Consider the following 20273-nt stretch of genomic DNA (forward strand, 5'->3'; position numbering starts at 1 on the left):
AAAAAAAAAAAATACACACAGGTAAAGATGAAATACGACCCTCAATCTAATTTTTAGTAATTAGGGAGCAATCAAAATCTGCGGGCAGACATGCCTCAATCCATGGATCCCCCATCTTTCTGAACATATGCAACCAATTCTGGGTTCTAGCAACCATATTTTTATTCACAAGGTACCATAAAACTGACCACCAGGACTTAGCCAATGTTTTTTTCACTGCCGTAAACACATATAAGTAGAAACTGATTCTTGGATATTCCTATGGGATGTAACATCAAAAGGGCTTCAAACGGATCCTAGCGAACACCTTTACCCAAAAGAGTATATAAAACTTGGTAGACACCTGTCCAGAATCTCTTAATTTTAGGGCATTGCCACCATATGTGGTACAAAGAGCATGGCACCCCACAACCACGAAAACAGTCACCTGAACAATCAGGGCGGTACGTCGCCAGCCTAGTGGGGACCATGTACCACCTGAGCAAGAGCTTATAATTAGCTTCATAGAACAATACATTGGGGGTACCATGAGCCGAGGCTTACCATATCTGTTGCCATTGTTCCTCATCCAGTTGTCACCCAATGCAATTCTTCCAACGTTAGATGTATGGCAATGGATGCGTATAATGCACCACAAGCAACCAGGTCCTTGCTCCTGCTAAAGCCGTTTGAGGCCCACCACGCAAAGTGCTTAGGATCCTCGAAGCTCAGTGGGAAGTACGGGTTGTGTATTATAGTTGCAAGCGGCCTGTGGGGGGACATCAAATTACCCAAATTTTTAACAGAATCCCACTGATTGGAAAATAATCAGAAAGGTAGCCGGCGTACTTCACATATGCTATAGGATCGGTGTACAGGGCACCGACCCAGGTACAAAAAATGGGGGTCAAACCCCCAAGCATGTAGGAGCTGTTGTAGGTATGTCAAGGACACAGTGTCAAATCCCTTCCTTATATCCAATGACAACAGCTTTGCAGAGCCCCCTTTCTTATGGGCTTGGTTAACTAGGTGCACCATGCGCCGAACATTATCACCGGCCTGTTTTTAAGGCATGAAACCTACCTGGTCTATGCCAATTAGGGAAAGTATACCTGTGTTCAAGCGCCAGGCCAATATAGCGGCCAGCAATTTCACATCTAAGTTCAGCAATGAAATCGGCCTATAGTTTGTCCAAGTAGAATGGTCAGTATTAGGTTTGGGTAGCATGCAGATGCTCTCCGTAAGGGTGTCAGAACCAAAATGTTCACCTTTCAAAAGACTATTAAATAGGCAGGTCAAATGAGGTGCTAGCTGATCCCAGAATTGTTTATAATATAGAGCCGAAAAGCCATCCGGCCCCGGTCTTTTGGTTTCAAATTTCGTATGGCTCGGTACACATTTCATCCTCAGAGATATCTGCCTTCAGGGTTGTCTGCAACATTTTGGGCACAGGAGGGAGGGGCAAGGACTCAAAGAATCCACTGCTTGGGCTGTGTACAGAGAGCGGAGAGGCTTCTGGAATTCGTCTAGAATCTTTTGCGGGGTGACTAGTCAGACCATAGCCTTGGATGTTAAGCTTATAGGGTTTATGCAATTTAGCCTGCATGTGTAACCTGTTAGCCAGCAGAGTGTCTGCTCCGTTACCTCTGGAATAAAATTTATTGCCAAGCCACCGAAGCGGTTTCTCTGCCTGGTTATTAAGGCACAGCTCCAGCTCTGTACGCATCACCTCCAACTGTTTCTTTAAAGCTACAGAGGGGGAGTTTTTTATCTGTGTTACTAGAGAGCTGTACTTCGCCTCCAACTCAATGATCTTAGTTATCATTTGTTTTTTTTATGTGAGGCTATTTGGATAATGTTACCCCTAATTACCGCCTTATGGGCATTCCGGAGTGATCATTGCACGTTAAAAAAAGAGTGTGTTTTAGGCTGCAGAGACATAAGAAGGTGAAAAGTGTCCATGCACTGGGCCGCACAATTGGTACCCTGCACTAATGGTCACAAGGGAGTGTGTGGGCCTTCAGGCAGTTGCACAGGTTGGACCACCCTACATCTGCCCCTTTGCTACACTCACCACCAATGTAAGGGGCATTCTTTCCACTGATTAGCAGTGTAACAAAGCATACTTTCCCCTGCTGGATGTAAGGTGGTCCTGTTCTTACTGAACAGTAATGCAATATGGCTAATGACATGTAAATTGTAGATATTTTTAGTTTTAGAGGGAGTTTCCCAAGACCTAAAGAATTTTTCCAACAGTAGTAAAAAAAAGGCTGAGGAAAGCATATCCAGGGGGCTAGTACATCACAGTACTGAAACAATAAATATACCAATATGAAAAAAGTTGAAAAGAAGCAAGGTGTTTTGGGCAAAAGATTGAAGTGTATTTTTCAAATAGGTGGGTGACACAAATTTCATTGAATAGGCGTAAGAAGAGCAAACATGGTAAAATCACAAATAAAAATTTAAAGGCATCCCTACAAAGCGTCACCCACTTTGTACTTAAAATACACTTCAATCTTTTTCAGAAAAAAAAACCCTGCTTCTTTTCTACTTTTTTCATATATTTTTTTCTTAACAAATGTTCTGCTCTTAAATAAAGCTTTGTGAACTGAAAAAAAAACTGTTAGATAATGCCATTGGTCTGTCAGCGTAGCATACAATAGGCTAGGAGGGCACACATGATCACTGGATTGTAAGGTCTTGGGCAGACAGGCTGCGCTATGGAAACAACTGCCATTTTTCAGTTGGGATGACAGGTCATTGGACGGTCAGCTGTGATGTCACGGTTGGCATAGCAACACTGAAGCTTTCCACTGCTTGCTGAGGAGCCTTTCTAGGAGCATCTCCAAAGCATTTCTCCTGATACTTTGTGCGGATTTGCAAATTTCTATTTGTCTTGTTTTGTCTTAAATCACCTACAGGAGAATCTAATATCATCTGGGTGCCGTTTACGGCCAAACATCCCTGAAATGCCTTCACATGAGGTTGAAGGCCCAACAGGCCAATACTTTCCCGTAGCTCATAGGACCAGGTCCAGAGTTACACTTCCCGGCAGTTTCTGAACATCAGCTGCCTGAAGGACGAAGAAGAAGAGGACGTCTAAACACCAACTCATCACAAAGGTACCAAGGCCATTCTCCAGTCAGCCCTGGGGATGAATACCATCCAGGACCTTGCCAGCCAATGACCAGCAGATTGTGGATCAGCCAATCTGCAGCATCTGCTTGATGGAGTATGAACAGGGACAGCAAACAGAAATACTCCCCTGTGCACACCAATTCCACCTGGCCTGCATCAACACATGGCTGAGGGCAAGTCGTACCTGTCCCAATTGTCGGACACTCATTCCTGAAATCGATGATGAAGATACGGAGCATGTTATTGTTCCTGCAATCATTCAGGAAACTGGCAATGAACGCACGCAGCGAGTTATCGCTTGGACTGAACATCTGGATCGAGAAATCTCATTCGACGTCGCTGCAGAAAATGTGAGTTCACAGTCACAGATTTTCTTTTTTTATAGATGAATATGACGACCTTTATATTCAGCTGTCACCGACACTAATATTCTGGGTGGAGAATATAGGGATTTAGAAAGATCTAGGCTTGTTCCCTTGTCAGCCATTACCTCATCCCAATCAGGTAAGTGCTGATTTTTTTCCTTTATACATAACCCTAATAAATGGTGTCTTTTTTTTGCAGGGTTGTGAAACCATATCTCCATATCTCATATTTAGATATGGCTGGGCCCTTCAAAGGTAAAAATTAGTTAGTCTGCTTTTGCCAGAGGAAAGGGGGCTGCTCGCTTATTGCTATTTTTGCAAGCCACATTCCAAAGGGACATTCATGGCTGGCAGAGGGACACACGTGCACCCATTTCCTATTCAAAAAGGTCCCAAGCTTGTAAAAGTATTTTTAATTTTTATTTTTGGCAGTTTTCATTTCATTATTATCATTTTGAAGACATACCACTGGACCTTAAATGGTATCCAAGTAACAGCTAATGAAAAAGGAGTATTATAGAATTTTTTTCACTATTGTTTTTACTTTTTATTAGTAAAGTGGATTTAATTCTTTCCAGGAAGATGTGACAGGCACTATTTACTCCTGCACTCATTTCGCAGGGTAAAGGGACAAATATTTGGGGGCCACCACATCCCACATGTGGGATCTCATTTTTGAACAACGTTGGAACGTGCAAGGTAATTACATGTAAAAATGGGGTAGAATTCAATTTTTAAATGACCAATAATTTTCATTCATAATAGATATGTACACTAGTGAGATGGACACATACAGACCAAAAATATTAGCATAGAGTAGATGCTCGAGCGTCATCAGGATTTTCCTTTCCTCAGCCAATCAGAGAGCACTAGAGGTTTTGAATGGGGAGACTTGTCCCCGTTTAACCTCTAGTGCCGAGGGATCCCACAAAGGATTCTCAGGGCTGCATGAATGAATGCAGCCCTGGAAATCCACTGCGATGCCCGGGCCCTAGAGGTTAATTAACCTCTAGTGCCCTGGAAATCCACTGCAATCCCTGGGCACTAGAGGTTAAATAACCTCTAGTGCCCTGGAAATCTACTGCGATCCCTGGGCACTAGAGGTTAATTAACCTCTAGTGCCCGGGGATCGCACACAGTAGGATTAACAGGGCTGCATGAAAGAATGCAGCCCTGGAAATCCTCCTGTACTGATTTCCTGGAACTTCTGATGGGTCCGCAAAATCAGTTCACGGACCCATCTGGCATTCTCACTCATACCTAATACACACTTACATCTAGATAAGGTCTAATATGAACACACATCCAACATTAGAAGAAACGATGATTAGCATTAAGTAGGATAGCTGAGTGTAGATTAGAGTAGGTCCTGCCCTAAAGAGTCTACCTTGTTGTGGTGGGCAGGCTTGTAATCATTTGGACGAAAATGTGTCACATTTCTCGCCAGTGACTTTCATTTTTGGCCAGATGATTAAACCAAAGGACTCTCGATCAGGGCTGACACAAAATAATTGTATATGTATTTATTAACCCCCCTAGCGTTCTAATTCTGTCCATATTTCTACGTAAAAAGCGCTACATTTTTTTGCATGGAAACATTTTATTTTAATAATAATATATGTATTATTTAAAGATTTCCTTTTATTGGACTCAATACAGCTTATCTGTATTGAATGCAATACAAAATTATTTGGATTTCCCGCCGCTCCTCCCGCCCGCACCAACGCATGCACCGAAGTCACCGAGAATCCTCAGAAAAACATCTCTGCATTCGGCAGCTGAAGATCGAAGACAGAAGACGTGTCCCGAGGATCTGCAGGGACCAGCAGGATGCTGGGGTACGATAACGGTAAAAGGTAGCTGTTTTTTTTAGTGTTTTAACCTCCCCAGCAGTAATCCCGAGTGTGACTCGGGGCAGAAAAAAGATGCTGGCAGCGGTAACCCCAAGTCACACTCGGGGTAGGTAAACCTATGGAAAACAATAGTAAATAAAGCACTTACCTCATCCGCAATCCACGTCTTCTTTCCTCTTCCAGCCGACGCCCCCTGCATCCGATGAGTCACCGGGGAGTTCCTGGTAATGTCGGTGCTTGCAGATGTTCCGTTTCGGACGTCGCGGGAAATTCAAATTTATTTGTATTGCATTCGTATGCAATAGTATGAGTATAATATTTATTTTTAAAAAACTAAAAAAAAAATGTTATACTCATACTCATACTATTATATTATACTGTAAAATAAATTTTCATGAAAACCTGTAAAATAAATTTTCATGAAAAACAATGTACCATACTTTTACACATATAAAACCCGACAGTAATGAACGGCTCAGGAGGTTAATACAGAGTGATACTGTATTCTTGAAAGCAACATAAATATCCAAATCTGACCAGGTATCAGCCTCTTGCAGTCCCTGCATAGCAGAGCTGGAGTGTGAACGGAAGTAGCAGTAATGGTTACTTTGTACACTATGGGCCTGATTTATTAAGGCTCTCCAAGACTGGAGGGGATACACTTTCATCAGTGAACCTGAGTGATCCAAGAAGCCTGGAAAGGATTTCTTAAAAGTCATTAACTATTCGTTAGCAAATGTTTTCAATCTTAGGCCAAATCCATTGCAGGTTTGCTAGATCACCCAGATTCACTGGTGAAAGTGTATCTTCTCCAGTCTTGGAGAGCTTTAAATCAGGCCCTATGGGTTGTATTCCTACTGGGTCTGGTAATTGAGATCTGGCTCTGTTTTATTGGTTCTTTTACATGCATTTGTGTTACCCAATCACATAAAGCAGTTATTGCACTCCTAATTTATTAACACTGTTACCACCCTGCACTGCAATATACTCAGAAATCTGTGGTATGCACACCATAAGCCTCGTTACACTCAATATAACAAAATGTCATACACCTAAATAAACTTAGCATACAATATACTTCATAGTATGCACTTCATTGCAATCAACACACCCCACCATGCACCTCTTTGCATCCAGAACAACCCAAACTTGCACCAAATGTACTTGCCCTCTATACACACCATATGGTGATCCCTCCATATATGTTAAATAGATTTAGAACATCCCACTAAGCACCATAACAAACCTATCCATCCACTTTACAGCCCAATGAACTAAGCACAACCTACCATGCACCTCTATACACCCAGCACCTATTATCCACCACAATACATTACTCACACTTTACCATGCACTTCTATACACTCATTAGACCCCACGTGCTTTCATATTTGAAACATGATCTTTGATCATGATTCAGGAGAAGAGCTGGTCTTCCTCTGTTCCTAGATAGCACTGCATTGGTCTTGTTTAGCCAGAGCTCATTGCCTAAAAATTTCTTTAAATATGATTTTTTAGCGTGGCATGTCCTCCCCAGCTTCAGTCTTGGCACTGGGCAATGATGCTTGGTGCACTAAAATGTGTTTTTATACTTTTATTTTATGTTTTGTAGTGTATTTTACTATAAAAAAAAAATTTAAAAGCAGATTACATAATAATCTGCTTTTAAATTTCCTGCCCCCAGAATCCATCACTCCATCGTATCACCCAGAAGATGTCACATCTTGCCGGGTGATGCGGTGGGGATGTCCCGCCCTGCTCACTCCACTGAAGCTGCTCGCATCACCCAGAGGCTGATATCCGGGTGATGCGAGCAGCTGCAGTAAATTCCGGGGGTGATGCCAGTGGGAAATCGCCACTGGCATCACCCCGGAATTTACTATTGGTGATCGCATCTGCATGGTGCATCGGATCTAACTGCAGATGCAAACAGTGGGGTGGCGGGGACCCGGGTGGCATTTAAAGCAGATTACTCGGTAATCTGCTTTTAAATTTTCCGCCACGCCATGCCCCCCGACAAGGAGGCGCCCCGGCATCACAACGGGATCGTCTGATCGCCGCTGGAGCGCGGGGCTGAGGTAGGGGGGACCCCCAAAGTTACCCCGAGTATGACTCGGGGTTACCGCTTTTTGCATGTTTTTTCCGCCGAGTCACACTCGGGATTACTGCTAGGGGGTTAACATATGAATCACTAGTTCATTAGGGAAAATGCTTTAGTAAATGACCATTTAAATAGCAGGACATTCTTTCCCAGAACTTTTTTTTTCTCAGTTCGTTTTTAAAAGACAGGCATTTAAGTTTGTTGAGTACAGTATACATTCAATGTTCGTTGACAATATAAAGTTAAAGGGTTTAGAAAGGAACTAAGTTAAGGAAGTATTAAATTTATATTATTCTTTAATGTGTGCTAAAGTTTTTCTTAGCTTATCATTTTTTTTTGTCAGAGTGTCTCTGACAAAAGCACGCAGTTCTATTTTTTTATATCTGATCCATGTTCCTTTGTTTAGGAGTTACTCAAAGGGGGTGGTGTGTTTACTGGAAGTTACTCAAGTATCATTATAATACAGATCCTGTTAAAGCAAAAATCAGCTCAGTGTCAGGCTTTCTCCTACATGAGCTTAGGGTTGACAACTTACATGTTCTCTAGGCAGTTAGTTTGGCAGTAAACTTGTTAATAAAGTCCAGCAATCATGCCATTTCTGAAAGTCAAGGCTCCACTAATATAACAAGTCAAAGCAGGAGATTCAGTTAATTACAGATAGTCATTGGTTACTGGTTCTCTTTAATTTTTAAAGATGTCATTGCTGATAAATCTCTCACATTGCAAAAACTCTGCAGTGATCATTTTTATCACCTCGCTTATTACTTGGCCATTTTTCTAAATTTCAGGATGACATCTCATTATTTAGGATAGAATTTGGATGACATTGCAAAACCATCCTGTTCAATGTTATCTCCAAATCATTATTGGACAGGTTAAGTTGAACTTTGGGCTCCATTATCCAAATGCAATTGGCAATTAGTTACAAATAGTGCATATTTATGAAGCATCTTATGCATAACATAAAACACTGCCCATGGATTCTTGTGTAACGGCTGATAATTAAATACAAAATTAAAATTACAACAAGGGATGCTCGTATTTCTAAATCTATTATAAGCAAAATTTAATACCTAGAGATTGTATGACCCAATTAAAGATTAAATATAAAGGCGTATGGTACATGTACTCTTCTTGCGAATATCCACCATATCTGTATGCATATGTAATAATCTACACTAAGAAAAAAAGTGGATCAATCGCACTCTGAATGCGCAAACAAACATCATTGTATAATGTATGCCCCGGTGAACATAAAGGCTATAATTCAATGTCATAAACTTCATACTATGCATTTGTTATTATTGAAAAATACCAAACAACAATATTGTATAATATTATAATGCTGGGACATTGAATCACTGAGAAATACATTTTATTGCCATTATTTTTTTTAAATAATAACTGTCACAAAGCTCAATGCTTTTTTAATCCTGAAAACTAAAGCTGATCTGTATCAAATATCTGGCAGAGTGAAAATAACCATTAGCCAATAACTTAATAATTATCTGTTACTTTGCCTCACTTTCTAACCGTTACTGGCTATTTTATGTATGGACAGGTCAAAGCTGAGCAATATAACACCTGGTCAGAGTAATAAAGCACCTTTTAAATGTTCTTCTCTCTTCTCTCTTAAATGTAAGAGGTGAGAGCTAAAAATCCTGCTTTTAAAATTTTATAGTGCCAATGCAGGGCCTGTAATCCTGACCCAAGTTTTTAATATTTAGTGAGTAAATGACATGAGACTTAAAAAACAATCATTCAAGTCCTAATTTGATCTTGCATACCTGGTCTAGGCAAATTACTTTTTAGTAGGGATGAGCGAGAATGCCTCTGACATTCTCACAAAAATTTCCCCCCAAAATTTCGGCAAACTGATTTCGCGAATTCCATTAAAGTCCAGGGTGCAGGTTCCCACGCTCCCTGGGTTATTAAGTACAGCCCAGGGAGAGTGGGAACCTGCGGTCACAGCGATTGGAGGCACGCAAGTGACTGCAGGTGAACTCTTTAATGAAGTTTCTCCATTGAGAGTTCATCTGGGTTCGGCGAGAACACGAACTCGAGGCCAATCACAAGGCCCAATTCGCCGCGAGATTGAAATTAAAAATTGCTCATCCCTACCTATTATATACCTGGAGCACATGGTACGCATAAAGCCCTTCAGTACTTGTTAAATATCCCAACACCAGGTAATGGATCAGTAAGGAGGCTCTGATGAGTGATCATATGACATATTGCTGGCTTCTGTCACCTGCATCATCTCTCCATACTCTGACTACTTTCTGTAGTACATTAAGTCTTCAGTTCTTCAGAATGCATTACATACAATGAATCATTTTTGTAGGCCCTTTGGTTGTAGTTGATAGGCCATGAATGTGCAACTTTACAAACAACTTAAACAATTACATTTCAGATTTTTTATTATGCTTAAGGTAAAATTCAGCAAAATAGCATTACATGTCCTCTATCATAANACAAAAGTTAAGTAAAAAAAAAAAAAAAAAAAAAGGATTCTTATCGTGAGTACTAAAGAAAAGGATTCTTACCTCAGTCCAAAAATGTGGGATTGCTCGTAGTTGAATAATGAATTAATTTTGGCAACTGAATCCACAATAACTAGCCGATCAAATATATCCTAAAACAATTTAAATAAAAGCAACAGTTTAGAATATTTTTTTTTATTTATATTATAACACATATCATAGCTTTTTACTTTTAACCAAAAATCATCTTTGACCATTTATGTTCAAACTAGTGTGTTGTGTTAGGAACAGCAACACACAGCACATGCACTGGTCACAGGGTAGCTATTTATTGTTAATGACATAAAAGATATTCAAAGTGGCGCTAATCCAGTATCCCTTCAAACATAAGGGGCCGCTTCCCCTATAAAAGAGTTATGAAAGAAAAACAGAAGAAACGCCTCATAACCCGACGCGTTTCGCCTAACTGGCTTCCTTTAGGGCAGGGGTGTCAAACTCTGGCCAGTGGGCAAAATCTGGCCCGCAAGGTCCTTTTTTTGGCCCCCCAAAGAGTTCTGAAAATGAATTACATCTGGTCCGCCTGCTACTACGTATTGCAGCAAGTGATGCCGCTAACTACAATTTCCGGCATCACTCGCATCTATAAGTCAGCGGCCCATGCATGGCCCTGCATTGTTGTTCTGTTCTATTGACTGTTTTATATACGCAAATAATGCTGGGAATTGTAGTCTCAGCATCAGTCGCATCTATGGAACAAGAGGTGAGATATCTCTGTCCCTCGCCGCCCCATCTCACACATCACAGGCGCCTACAGTATTTCATTGTAACTGTGGTTCTGCATGCACATGATAGAAGCAGCACAGCGGTTAATCTGAATCATCTACATAAGGCAGTACCCAGCAGCAGAAAAATAATGGGTTAAATCGTCCCAACTGTATTTCTATGATTGTAGTACATAGCTGGGAGGACTTACAGTCAGAGAATCTCCATTCATTTCCTTACACATAGCAGGATCAACATGAATCTCTGTGTTACTACCTCACATCATCATTTTCAATACATGCAATACATAGACATTATTCCTGTACACCCATCATGTGACACAAAGCCTAGCCAATGATCACATGGTGCCTGACTACCAGGGGCATTGTGTTTGTTTCAATCCAATAGAGACTGCATAGTGTAATATTTAGTGTCAGACAAACTTGTGATGTGAGAGGATGAACAACACACAGGCTGCATAGATAGATAAAAATTAGTCTTTTCAATCCTAAAGTGTGTGTAGAGAGGTTTGTTTTTGTTAGTTATGGACAAAGTAGTAAACTTCCTCAATTTGTTCAATAAATTTCAAGTTAAGCCCCTGACTTGGTCTAAGTTTTAAATTTTGACCCTCTGTGTATTTGCATTTGACACCCCTGCTTTAAGGGATTTGGTAGAAAAATTTGTTGAAGAGTTGGAATAAGTTGTTGTGCTTTCATAAACAATACTTACCTTTGTGACATCCCTTACAATATGATCTTGTTTCAACTGTTCAACAAACATTCTCCACCAAATCCCCTTAGGAAGCCAGTTAGGCGAAACGTGTTGGGTATAAGACATTGTTGTTACTACTCTAATAGGGATTTTGCTGTACAGTATATCTGTCAACCTTCCCATGCTTTCTCTAATGGGAGTGACCAAACGAAATAGTATGTTGTATACTCTAATTTAAGCTTGTACTCACAATTTTTGTATTTATCTTTTACAATAAATGGCCACACAAAAAAAAACCTAGCTATCTTCCGTCTTTCTTTTATACCTATTGTTATGAACCCAACCCAAATGCACCCTAGACACCCACTGCCATTCACAACATATTTATGCATTATGCTTTAACTTGTGAAGGATGTGCTGCTTTTGGCAACCCATTCAAATAAAGGACTGCTGACTTCAGCAATTTGCATGTGCATTAGCAAAATATACCACACTGCTATAGTGTGAATACTATACCTGGAATGGGTTTCTAAAAAATAATTTGCTATTACTTGGCAAATGTTTTCAATCCATTTCAGATTTGCTGGATCAACCAGGTTCTCCCATGATAGTCTATCTTCACAAGTCTTAGACAGCTTTATCGCATCAGTCCCAGTGGGGCTGGAGAGGATACACTTTTATCAGCGAAGCTGGGTGATAAAGCAAACCTGGAATGGGTTTCTTCAAATTCATTAGCTATTTGTAAGCCTAGACCAGATCCATTGCAGGTTTGTTGGATCACCCAGCTTCACTGATGAAAGTGTAACTTCTCCAGCCTTGGAGAGCTTTATAAATCAGGTCAAATGAGAGAGAACTTCAATAATGAAATTGGTTTGATGATGGGCAAGTTCACTTTAAGTTCAGAGATTCCACTACAGAAGTTCCTGAGAACTATAGCACTAGGTTAGGTGATTTAACTACCCAGTAACTACCAAGAACATATACGTTTTAGGTAGACTATCTAATTAGTTAAATCACATTATTACATAATTTATTTGTTATACATTTGTTTACTTAACATACTTTAGAGGTTTGGATTGCACATTTGCTATTGAACTGTAAACATATCAAGCCAGCCCTTTGCTTTGACAATATATAACAAAAACGATATTCATAAATTAATTTATACAAAATAATACCGCAGAAAGAAATTTTATCTATATATTACATTTAGATTTAATCCAGGGATGGTCTACCCTAGACTAATTTCTACCTGAAAGTATTTTTCCTCCGCAGAAAGAGAATTCACAATGTTATGATTTTACTATGAGATGAAGTCTATAACTCACGGACCCCAGTCTGCTGTGACTGTGCTGTGGCATTTGTGCTTTGCATCTGAATTTTGTGTCAGCATCACATAAAGCTTTGAGTACTAAACAGCTAGAAAGAAGCTTCATGAATTACAAATGTCATGCCATGTTATATGTAAATAGGAAAACACAGTATTACTAGCAACACTTGAAGCATAAAGAATATGTGTTTTAAGAGATAATCAGTTGCATCAAAACATAACTTAAAAAGTCTTGGATCAATAAACAAGTTGTACTGTATAGAAATATATAAAAAAAGTTTGCATTTTTTTATTTTTTCATTTCAAACTTGGTGGAAAGATGAAAGATTTACTATGGAGGATGCAAAGTAAAAACTGTACATGTCCAAAAGGTGCCCATTTTTAAAACAACTTTTTGGAAATAACCATACCAACAGATATATTATAAGGCAAAAAAGGTTATACATTAAAGAAAGGCAACTACTGGCTAATCTTTGTACAATTGTATTTAAAATAAAGGGCGGAGAAACGGGCGGAGATTGCAATTATCTGCAGTGCTTTAGTGCAGGGCTTTAGTTCCCTAGTGGAAAATAATGAAAGAATGGTCCCCAGTGTTTTCCCCAGCGCACTGCTCAGCACTTTCTAGTAACCACCCAGCTGTTTTTGGGTTGTTACTGAAAAGTTGGGTCACAATTTAGGGACTGCCACCCGCCTACAGCTTCTTCCCACCCAGCCTAAAAAAAAACTTGGGGGGAGAACTCTGGTGTCTCTATAAAAGTCCCTGCCTAAATGCCTTCCTACTCCTTGTCCTTATTAAGCCTCTCTTTGGGCAATACCTATTTGTGTTTACTTTGTCAAGATCCCTACTGCCAATTTGTTGTCCCCCATTTTCACAGGTTTGCCTGTGTACCTTACATCTTTACCCATGTCTGCCCTTGATTTGCTCTACATTTGCCGTAACTGTATCTGTTTCTCTGGGTGTCTATATGGTCCTTGTCTCGAATATCCTTACTTGTGCCTATCTGCCCTTTTGACTGTCTATACTTGTTTTTTTAAAGTTGTGTACTGTGGTTAAGGTAGTGTATCAACAGGTATAGCTATGTGCGGAATATTAGTTGTTTAATATTCTTTAATTTAAGGTAACCGCTATTGGTAATTTTCATTCTTTTCTCTCCAAAATTGTTAATATATAATAAAGGCACATCCACGACTAACAAGTTTGTTACAGTGTCATCTACTTTACTATTTTGAATATTTAGCAGTAAGAAAAATTCTGCCAAATCACCTTTTTCCTGGTGTCTGAATATTATGCATAATCCTGATTATAAAACTGTTTTCATTAAAAAAAATAAGAGTGTTCTGGGTATGACAGATAAATAAATACTTTGTAACGTAAGGTCAAAAAGAACAAACATGATTGCTACCTTGTTCATTTGTTTAGTTCAGATTTCCATAGCACAAAAAAGACAGCAAAGCCTACACCAGTGTAATATTAACTCAGCACTTACCATATATAATTAACTTTAACAGTGTGCTGTGTCACGTTTAGTTTATTCAGTAAATGACAACTTTGTACACAGTTTATTAACAACATAGAGATAATCGAAAGCCATCCTACATTTCTAAAACAATGTAGTCTTACATCTTAGGGACAGCTGTATATATGGCTATTTAGCTGTGTTAACTACTGTCAATAGGCCTATTTATAAACGATGCTTAATCAATTATGCTTAATTCAATTATAAAATGTATGAATAATGAGTAAAAGGTTATTCATTTTCTGGCTGAATCCCATGTGAAATGTGTATGTTTTCCAGAGGGTCTGGTTGCTGCCTGAACTTAGGGCTAACAACTGACATTCTCTAAGTTGTTTTTGTTTGGGTTAATTCTGGCTGCACCCTTTTTTTATTATTATGATTATTATTATTGTTTTGTAATCTGATATTGGTTATAAGAATTGATAATGAGAAGGTGACATATTGCATGATACTCGGCCTATTTAGCTTTAATAACTACTGTCAATAGGTCTATTTTTAAACATTTTTTTATGCTTAATTCAATTATAAAATGTATGCATAATGAGTAAAAGATGATTCATTTTCTGTCTAAATCCAATGTAAAATGTGTACGTTTGGCATAAAGTTTGGTGAATCTTGTGTGAAACATTTAAAAACCCCAAGGCTGAAATGTCACCCTCATGTTGAGGGTCTGGCTGCTGCCTGAACTTATGGTTAACAACTGACATTCTCTAAGTTGTTCTTGTTTTGGTTAATTCTGGCAGCACCTTTTTTTATTATTATTATTATTTTGTAATCTGATATTGGGTATAGGAAATGATAGTGAGAAGGAGACCTTATTGCATGATATTTAGACTTACACTTGTACTCTAAAAGAGAGATTATTATTACATTACATTAATAAAATGTAGACATTTCTAACAATTCAAACATACAGATTTACATTATTACAAATGTCAAGTGGTGAATGATTGTCTTTAAAACTATATAATTGCATCTGCAGCCACTCTATTGCAATAAACCATTGTAACCTATAGGATATTCAGAGCTGAATTTGCCAAGGATATCATGCCCACTATTAGTGGCTGTGTTTTAACCCTGATACTAAAATGATACTAACTTTTGAAGCCTAATATGTAGAAGCAATCCATGCCTTTTCCCCCAGCTTTCAAAGACATCATTTGCAGGGAGCTGCTGCAAATAATGACTGCAAAATAGCATCCCCCTTGCAAACTAATCCAATCTCCTTCCACTGCCCACACACCTGAGGTCTGCAGTAGAAAATAATATTCATATTATTATTACCCGTAATGGTTTAATTTGCAAGATTCAGTATTATTTTTCTTTTTTTTGTGTGTGTGTGTATATGTAGAAGTAAATATTAGACCAAGATTAAAAAATAAATAAACCATGCTTACAAAATTCTATGTGCCACCTAGGTAGTTTAGGCGTCATAAGAATTGTTGCATGCATTTGTTGATTCAGGCACATAGAATAGGTTTGTCAATTGATTTTTTTTGGCATGTCAACACCTATTGCAGGAAAAAATAGTATCAATATTTTTTACAAAGTAGTGCAAAACACTGATTTATTAAAGCGTTCCAAGGCTGGAGAGGATACACTTTCATCAGTGAACCTGAGTGATCCAGCAAACCTGGAATGAATCTGGTCCAGGGTTGAAAACCTTTGCTAGGAAAAAGCCAATGACTTTTAAAAAATCCATTTCAGGTTTGCTGGATCACCCACGTTCACTGTGTATCTTCTCCAGCCTTGGAAACCTTTAATAAATTAGGCCAACTGTGTGCATTATATAAGTGTATTTGAATGTGTTTTCATTACAAATGGCCCCCAACACACATTCAAGCTTAAAACAAATGCACCTCACCCTATTGCACTGCAATGAAAACATATTTGCTAAAATCCAGTGTTTTCGGTGCATTTTTTAAGCTAATTTATTGAATAGGATATTTTCTGCTGTGTCGGTGTGTTGCTAATTCTTTACCTGCAGACATAATTCCCAGGTCCTGGTACTGATTCTGGGTCACCAAACATGTTTCTAATGTGTCTGTAAGGTTCCAATTCTGTGTTTGTGAAAATACCATACTGGTTTGTCAGTAGGGTACCAATTGTGTGCCTGCAGACATGTTTTTTCAATGTATCAATATACTGGTTTTGTCAGTGCAGTTCTGTCTCTGCAGGTAAGTTAATAAGTTATTGATTCTATGGACCTGATTTATCAAAGCTCTCTAAGACTGGAGAAGATAGATTATCATTGGAGAACATGAGTGATCCAGTAAACCTGAAATGGATTTGGTTCGGGATGGAAAACATTTGCCAAATAATAGCAAATGGTTTTTAAGAAATCCATTCCATGTTTGCTGAATAACCCAGGTTCTCCCATGATAGCCTATCTTATCCAGTCTTGTTCCAAGGCTTGTTGCATTGGACAAATGCAGCATTCTTTTAAGAGCATTCAGCCCGTATTTGAGATTTATTTGCATTGTACTGAGATCATTTAGAGTTTACAGACCCGTGCATTCCTCTAAACTGCATCAACCAAATTAAACCGCTTTTGCATTACTTCTGACTTGTATGGGGAAAGAAGCAGTTCTAATATGAACAAGACATCCTGTCTACACAGGCCCTATGTATATTTATGATATTTTTGTGAAACTTCCCGCCTAGTGACGGCCCCCAGCTCACAGCACCCCCACACTCATACATCCCATTGATCACGCTGGGACGCAAGGCCAGGGGACACAGATGCTGGGCGGACATCGCTGGAGAAACGCGGAAAGGTTACTGCTTTTGGTGCTGAAAATTAACCCCAAGCCACACTCGGGAATACTGCCAGGGAGGTTAATTTAGGTTCTGCATGCTGAATGCATGTTGGGAGAAAGGAAGTGTCAGTACAAGGCGTAAAAAACTAGGGGGGTAAAAACAGTATAGATTTAATGGTGCAGATATCCCAAAAAATAAATTGGCTCAGTCACAATAATGGAAGGCAAATGCTAAACGTAAATTTTGTGTTACTATTTCACAGATAATTCTTTGCTTGTTGTGAAAACGAAACTAAAGTCTGAGAGCCAAGCAAGAATGATATTCACAAATATAAATAGCATATTGAGTCAGAGAAGGTAATTAGCCATTTTGCTTTATGTAAGGCTAGGCCCAAAGCAACCAGCAATTATAATAAATCAAAAAGATTCTTGGAACTGTAAGGGTGAACCCCAGGCTCAAATGTAAAACAAAATTATTTTCTGGTGCACCATGCTTGTAACAGAAAATCAAACTAATATACAAAGAAATGAAACTGAGCCAAGAATAAATTATATGTCCATATACAAACAGTACTACTCATCAAAGTTCTCCTTCAACAATCCATTAGAAAATAATATGCACATAGTAAATATGTCAAGATAATTAGTTTTTGCTGCTTAGATAACTGAAAACAGATATTTGTAAAAAGCCTTTATAACTTACAACAAAGCAAGTGGGAACTTCACGGAGGGAGTATTCATTCTTTGATGGCAAGATGTTCTTTCCTAGCAGTTCATAAACAGCAGGGTATGATGACAAGTTCACCATTGCTAGAAAAGACTTGACATTAAAAAGAGAAAAAAATAACAAACTTAGGATGGGTTCTGTTTGGAAACAAAAGAGCAACTCCATTAAAAAATAAATGATGAAGTGATGAGCTAGGTGAATGTAAATGAACACTGTTGTATTGCTACTTAGCATCTGCTTGTCATAGGTAAAACTTCAATGGAAATATATGGGGGAATCTGTGGTGCCAAGCTACTACCTAGACAAATGACTGCATCTCTGAAGTACATGAGTGTAACAGGTTTCACACATTTCACTTCTTTAAAATGCATACATTTTCTTTTGATGATAATATGCTTAGTAACAGTTAATGCCAACTTTATACTATTATGGAAAGTCCATTAACACTGACCAGCCCTCTACGCTACCATTCCCCAAATCACCTACTATATGTAAGTGAAAGATGTACTTACCTTACCATTATACTCTGCCCACGGCACCTAAAAAGCATGACATAACTGCCCCTTAGGAAAGAGTCCTGCAGAAATCCCACAAGGTGCTCTTGCAATGAACTAAAGCTGTGCTTTCTATAAACCTCTACCGATAAGGACTGTGATGTCACACCCAACAATGTGGAACAGGTATCTTTTTCATTAGGATAAAGTAGGTGATTTGGGAATGGGGCCTAGCTAGCACAAGCTAAATATATATATATATATATATATATATATATATATATATATATTTAAAAACCTTCTTGTTAAAGTCAATGTTAAAACTAAGTGCCATTTTACCTTCTGACAACTCCTGTCAATGGGATCCACGGGGGTGGGTTTGGGGTGAGTGACCCTGACATCATCTCTTCCACATTCAAGAGCAGACCACAAGTCAGAGACAAAAGCCTGGATAAAGCCTAAAGATATAAATATGACAAATGTTTAGAGAAGGGACAACAGAAATATATTTTTATAATTCTCTTGCTCTTGATTAACTGGGGATAGGTATATTATTAGCTACAGTCACATTAGCTGCTTTATAAATTTCATTTTACATGTTTGCTTCTTGAATCCTACCTCTAATACTTGGGGAACTAATTTTTCACTTTGAGTCAGAAAACAGTAATTTGGCATAGGAAATGGGTTGGAAATATTCTGTTACTGGGCTACTAAAATGTACTACAAGGCAGAAAATCCTAGGTAATCAAACTTGCAGTTCTGCATTCTGCAAATGTGTTTCAAAAGCTTTTACTTTATTTATTTAAAATCAAATAAAAGTGCATTTGCTAAGACACTAACCAAAAATGTTTTTAGCGTATCCAGCATTTACCTGACTTTTGCAGGGCAATTGCGCCTGCAGCTGTCCCTGCTACTTGTGTCACCATAACGCCATAGCCAAACTTTTCACATCTGCTAACCTGAAAAGAAAAAAATTCAAAAGTAAATATAAAATAAATTCTAACATGTTTAAATGATGTATCAGTATCATGTTTTTTATTGAAAATATGGAGCTTCTTATGTTGAAAACATGAGATGCATTTTTTGCAACTTATTTCATATTTTATATCAGGTTACAATGAAATTTAAGGGGAGGTTTGACCAACTACTAATCAAGAGTGAGGCTAAATGGATATATATTCTTAAAGACTACGGTAGGTCCATAGATTATTGAGAGAAAAAGGCCCTGATCCATCAATGAAATGCGCGTACGCTCAATGCGCATATTTACGCGCCGGACAGCAAAGTCTATTACCGCGAGTCGGGCCCGAGTTCTAGTGAACTCGCCTGCTGGTGTATCCGCAAAGATCGCAAATACGCCAATTAAGGCTATTATTTTCAGCTGCGCAGTTCAGGAGATGTTAATCTCAATGATGAGGTGATAGCAATTGATTAGCGCACACCTGCACGCTGTTCTGTGTTCTCCAGTCCATTTTACAGGTCAGTTTGAAACTTTAATGCTTGATTTTATTTTTTTTTGTAAGTGTTACTTTTTTATGTTACATTCTACTCCATCACAAACTTGCTTCATTTATTGTTACATTTGTTGCACTTCTTGTTACTTTTTCTTTTGGTTGCAACACTGCAAACTCATTCCTATCAAGCTGGATATATAAGTGTATATAAGTATAAGTATATAAGTGGCACTTTCAAATATGTCATCACACAATAGTAAAAAAATGTGTAAAAAAAATATGTGAACAAACATTTGTGACCTCATAAAAATTTTGTTACAGTTTGACTTTGGAGAAATCAAATATTTTAGTAAAGGATTATAGGCAAACATGTTATAATACATGTAATTAAGGAACATTTACTGATTTCACTTGTGCAAACACTTATGCAATACATATGCATTTTAATTAGTACTATTTTAACTGGACTGGTTTGTGTGTGTGCGTGTGTGTGTGTGTTAAGTAAGTTTGCTTGGATGGTATGAATTGATGTGATTTTTTTTGTAATCTTCATGATTGTTAGCGTCATCTGTTGCTGCAATGTTTTTGTGCCTGGTTCGT

At 38.5% G+C, this 20273-nt stretch overlaps 1 protein-coding gene across 1 annotated transcript in view; it reads right to left on the reverse strand.

Annotated features, from left to right (window-relative positions):
* Positions 1 to 20273, reverse strand: part of TBC1D32 (TBC1 domain family member 32) — a gene marked incomplete in the record, with an annotated part of 161342 nt that overhangs the window by 56007 nt on the left and 85062 nt on the right. Inside the window, 4 exon segments of the mRNA XM_072408827.1 lie at positions 9983 to 10071; positions 17702 to 17818; positions 18559 to 18677; positions 19091 to 19178. Of these exon segments, the coding sequence (XP_072264928.1) occupies positions 9983 to 10071; positions 17702 to 17818; positions 18559 to 18677; positions 19091 to 19178 (413 nt within the window).

Source organism: Pyxicephalus adspersus, chromosome 4 (assembly GCF_032062135.1).
Source record: "Pyxicephalus adspersus chromosome 4, UCB_Pads_2.0, whole genome shotgun sequence".
Lineage (NCBI taxonomy): Eukaryota > Metazoa > Chordata > Amphibia > Anura > Pyxicephalidae > Pyxicephalus > Pyxicephalus adspersus.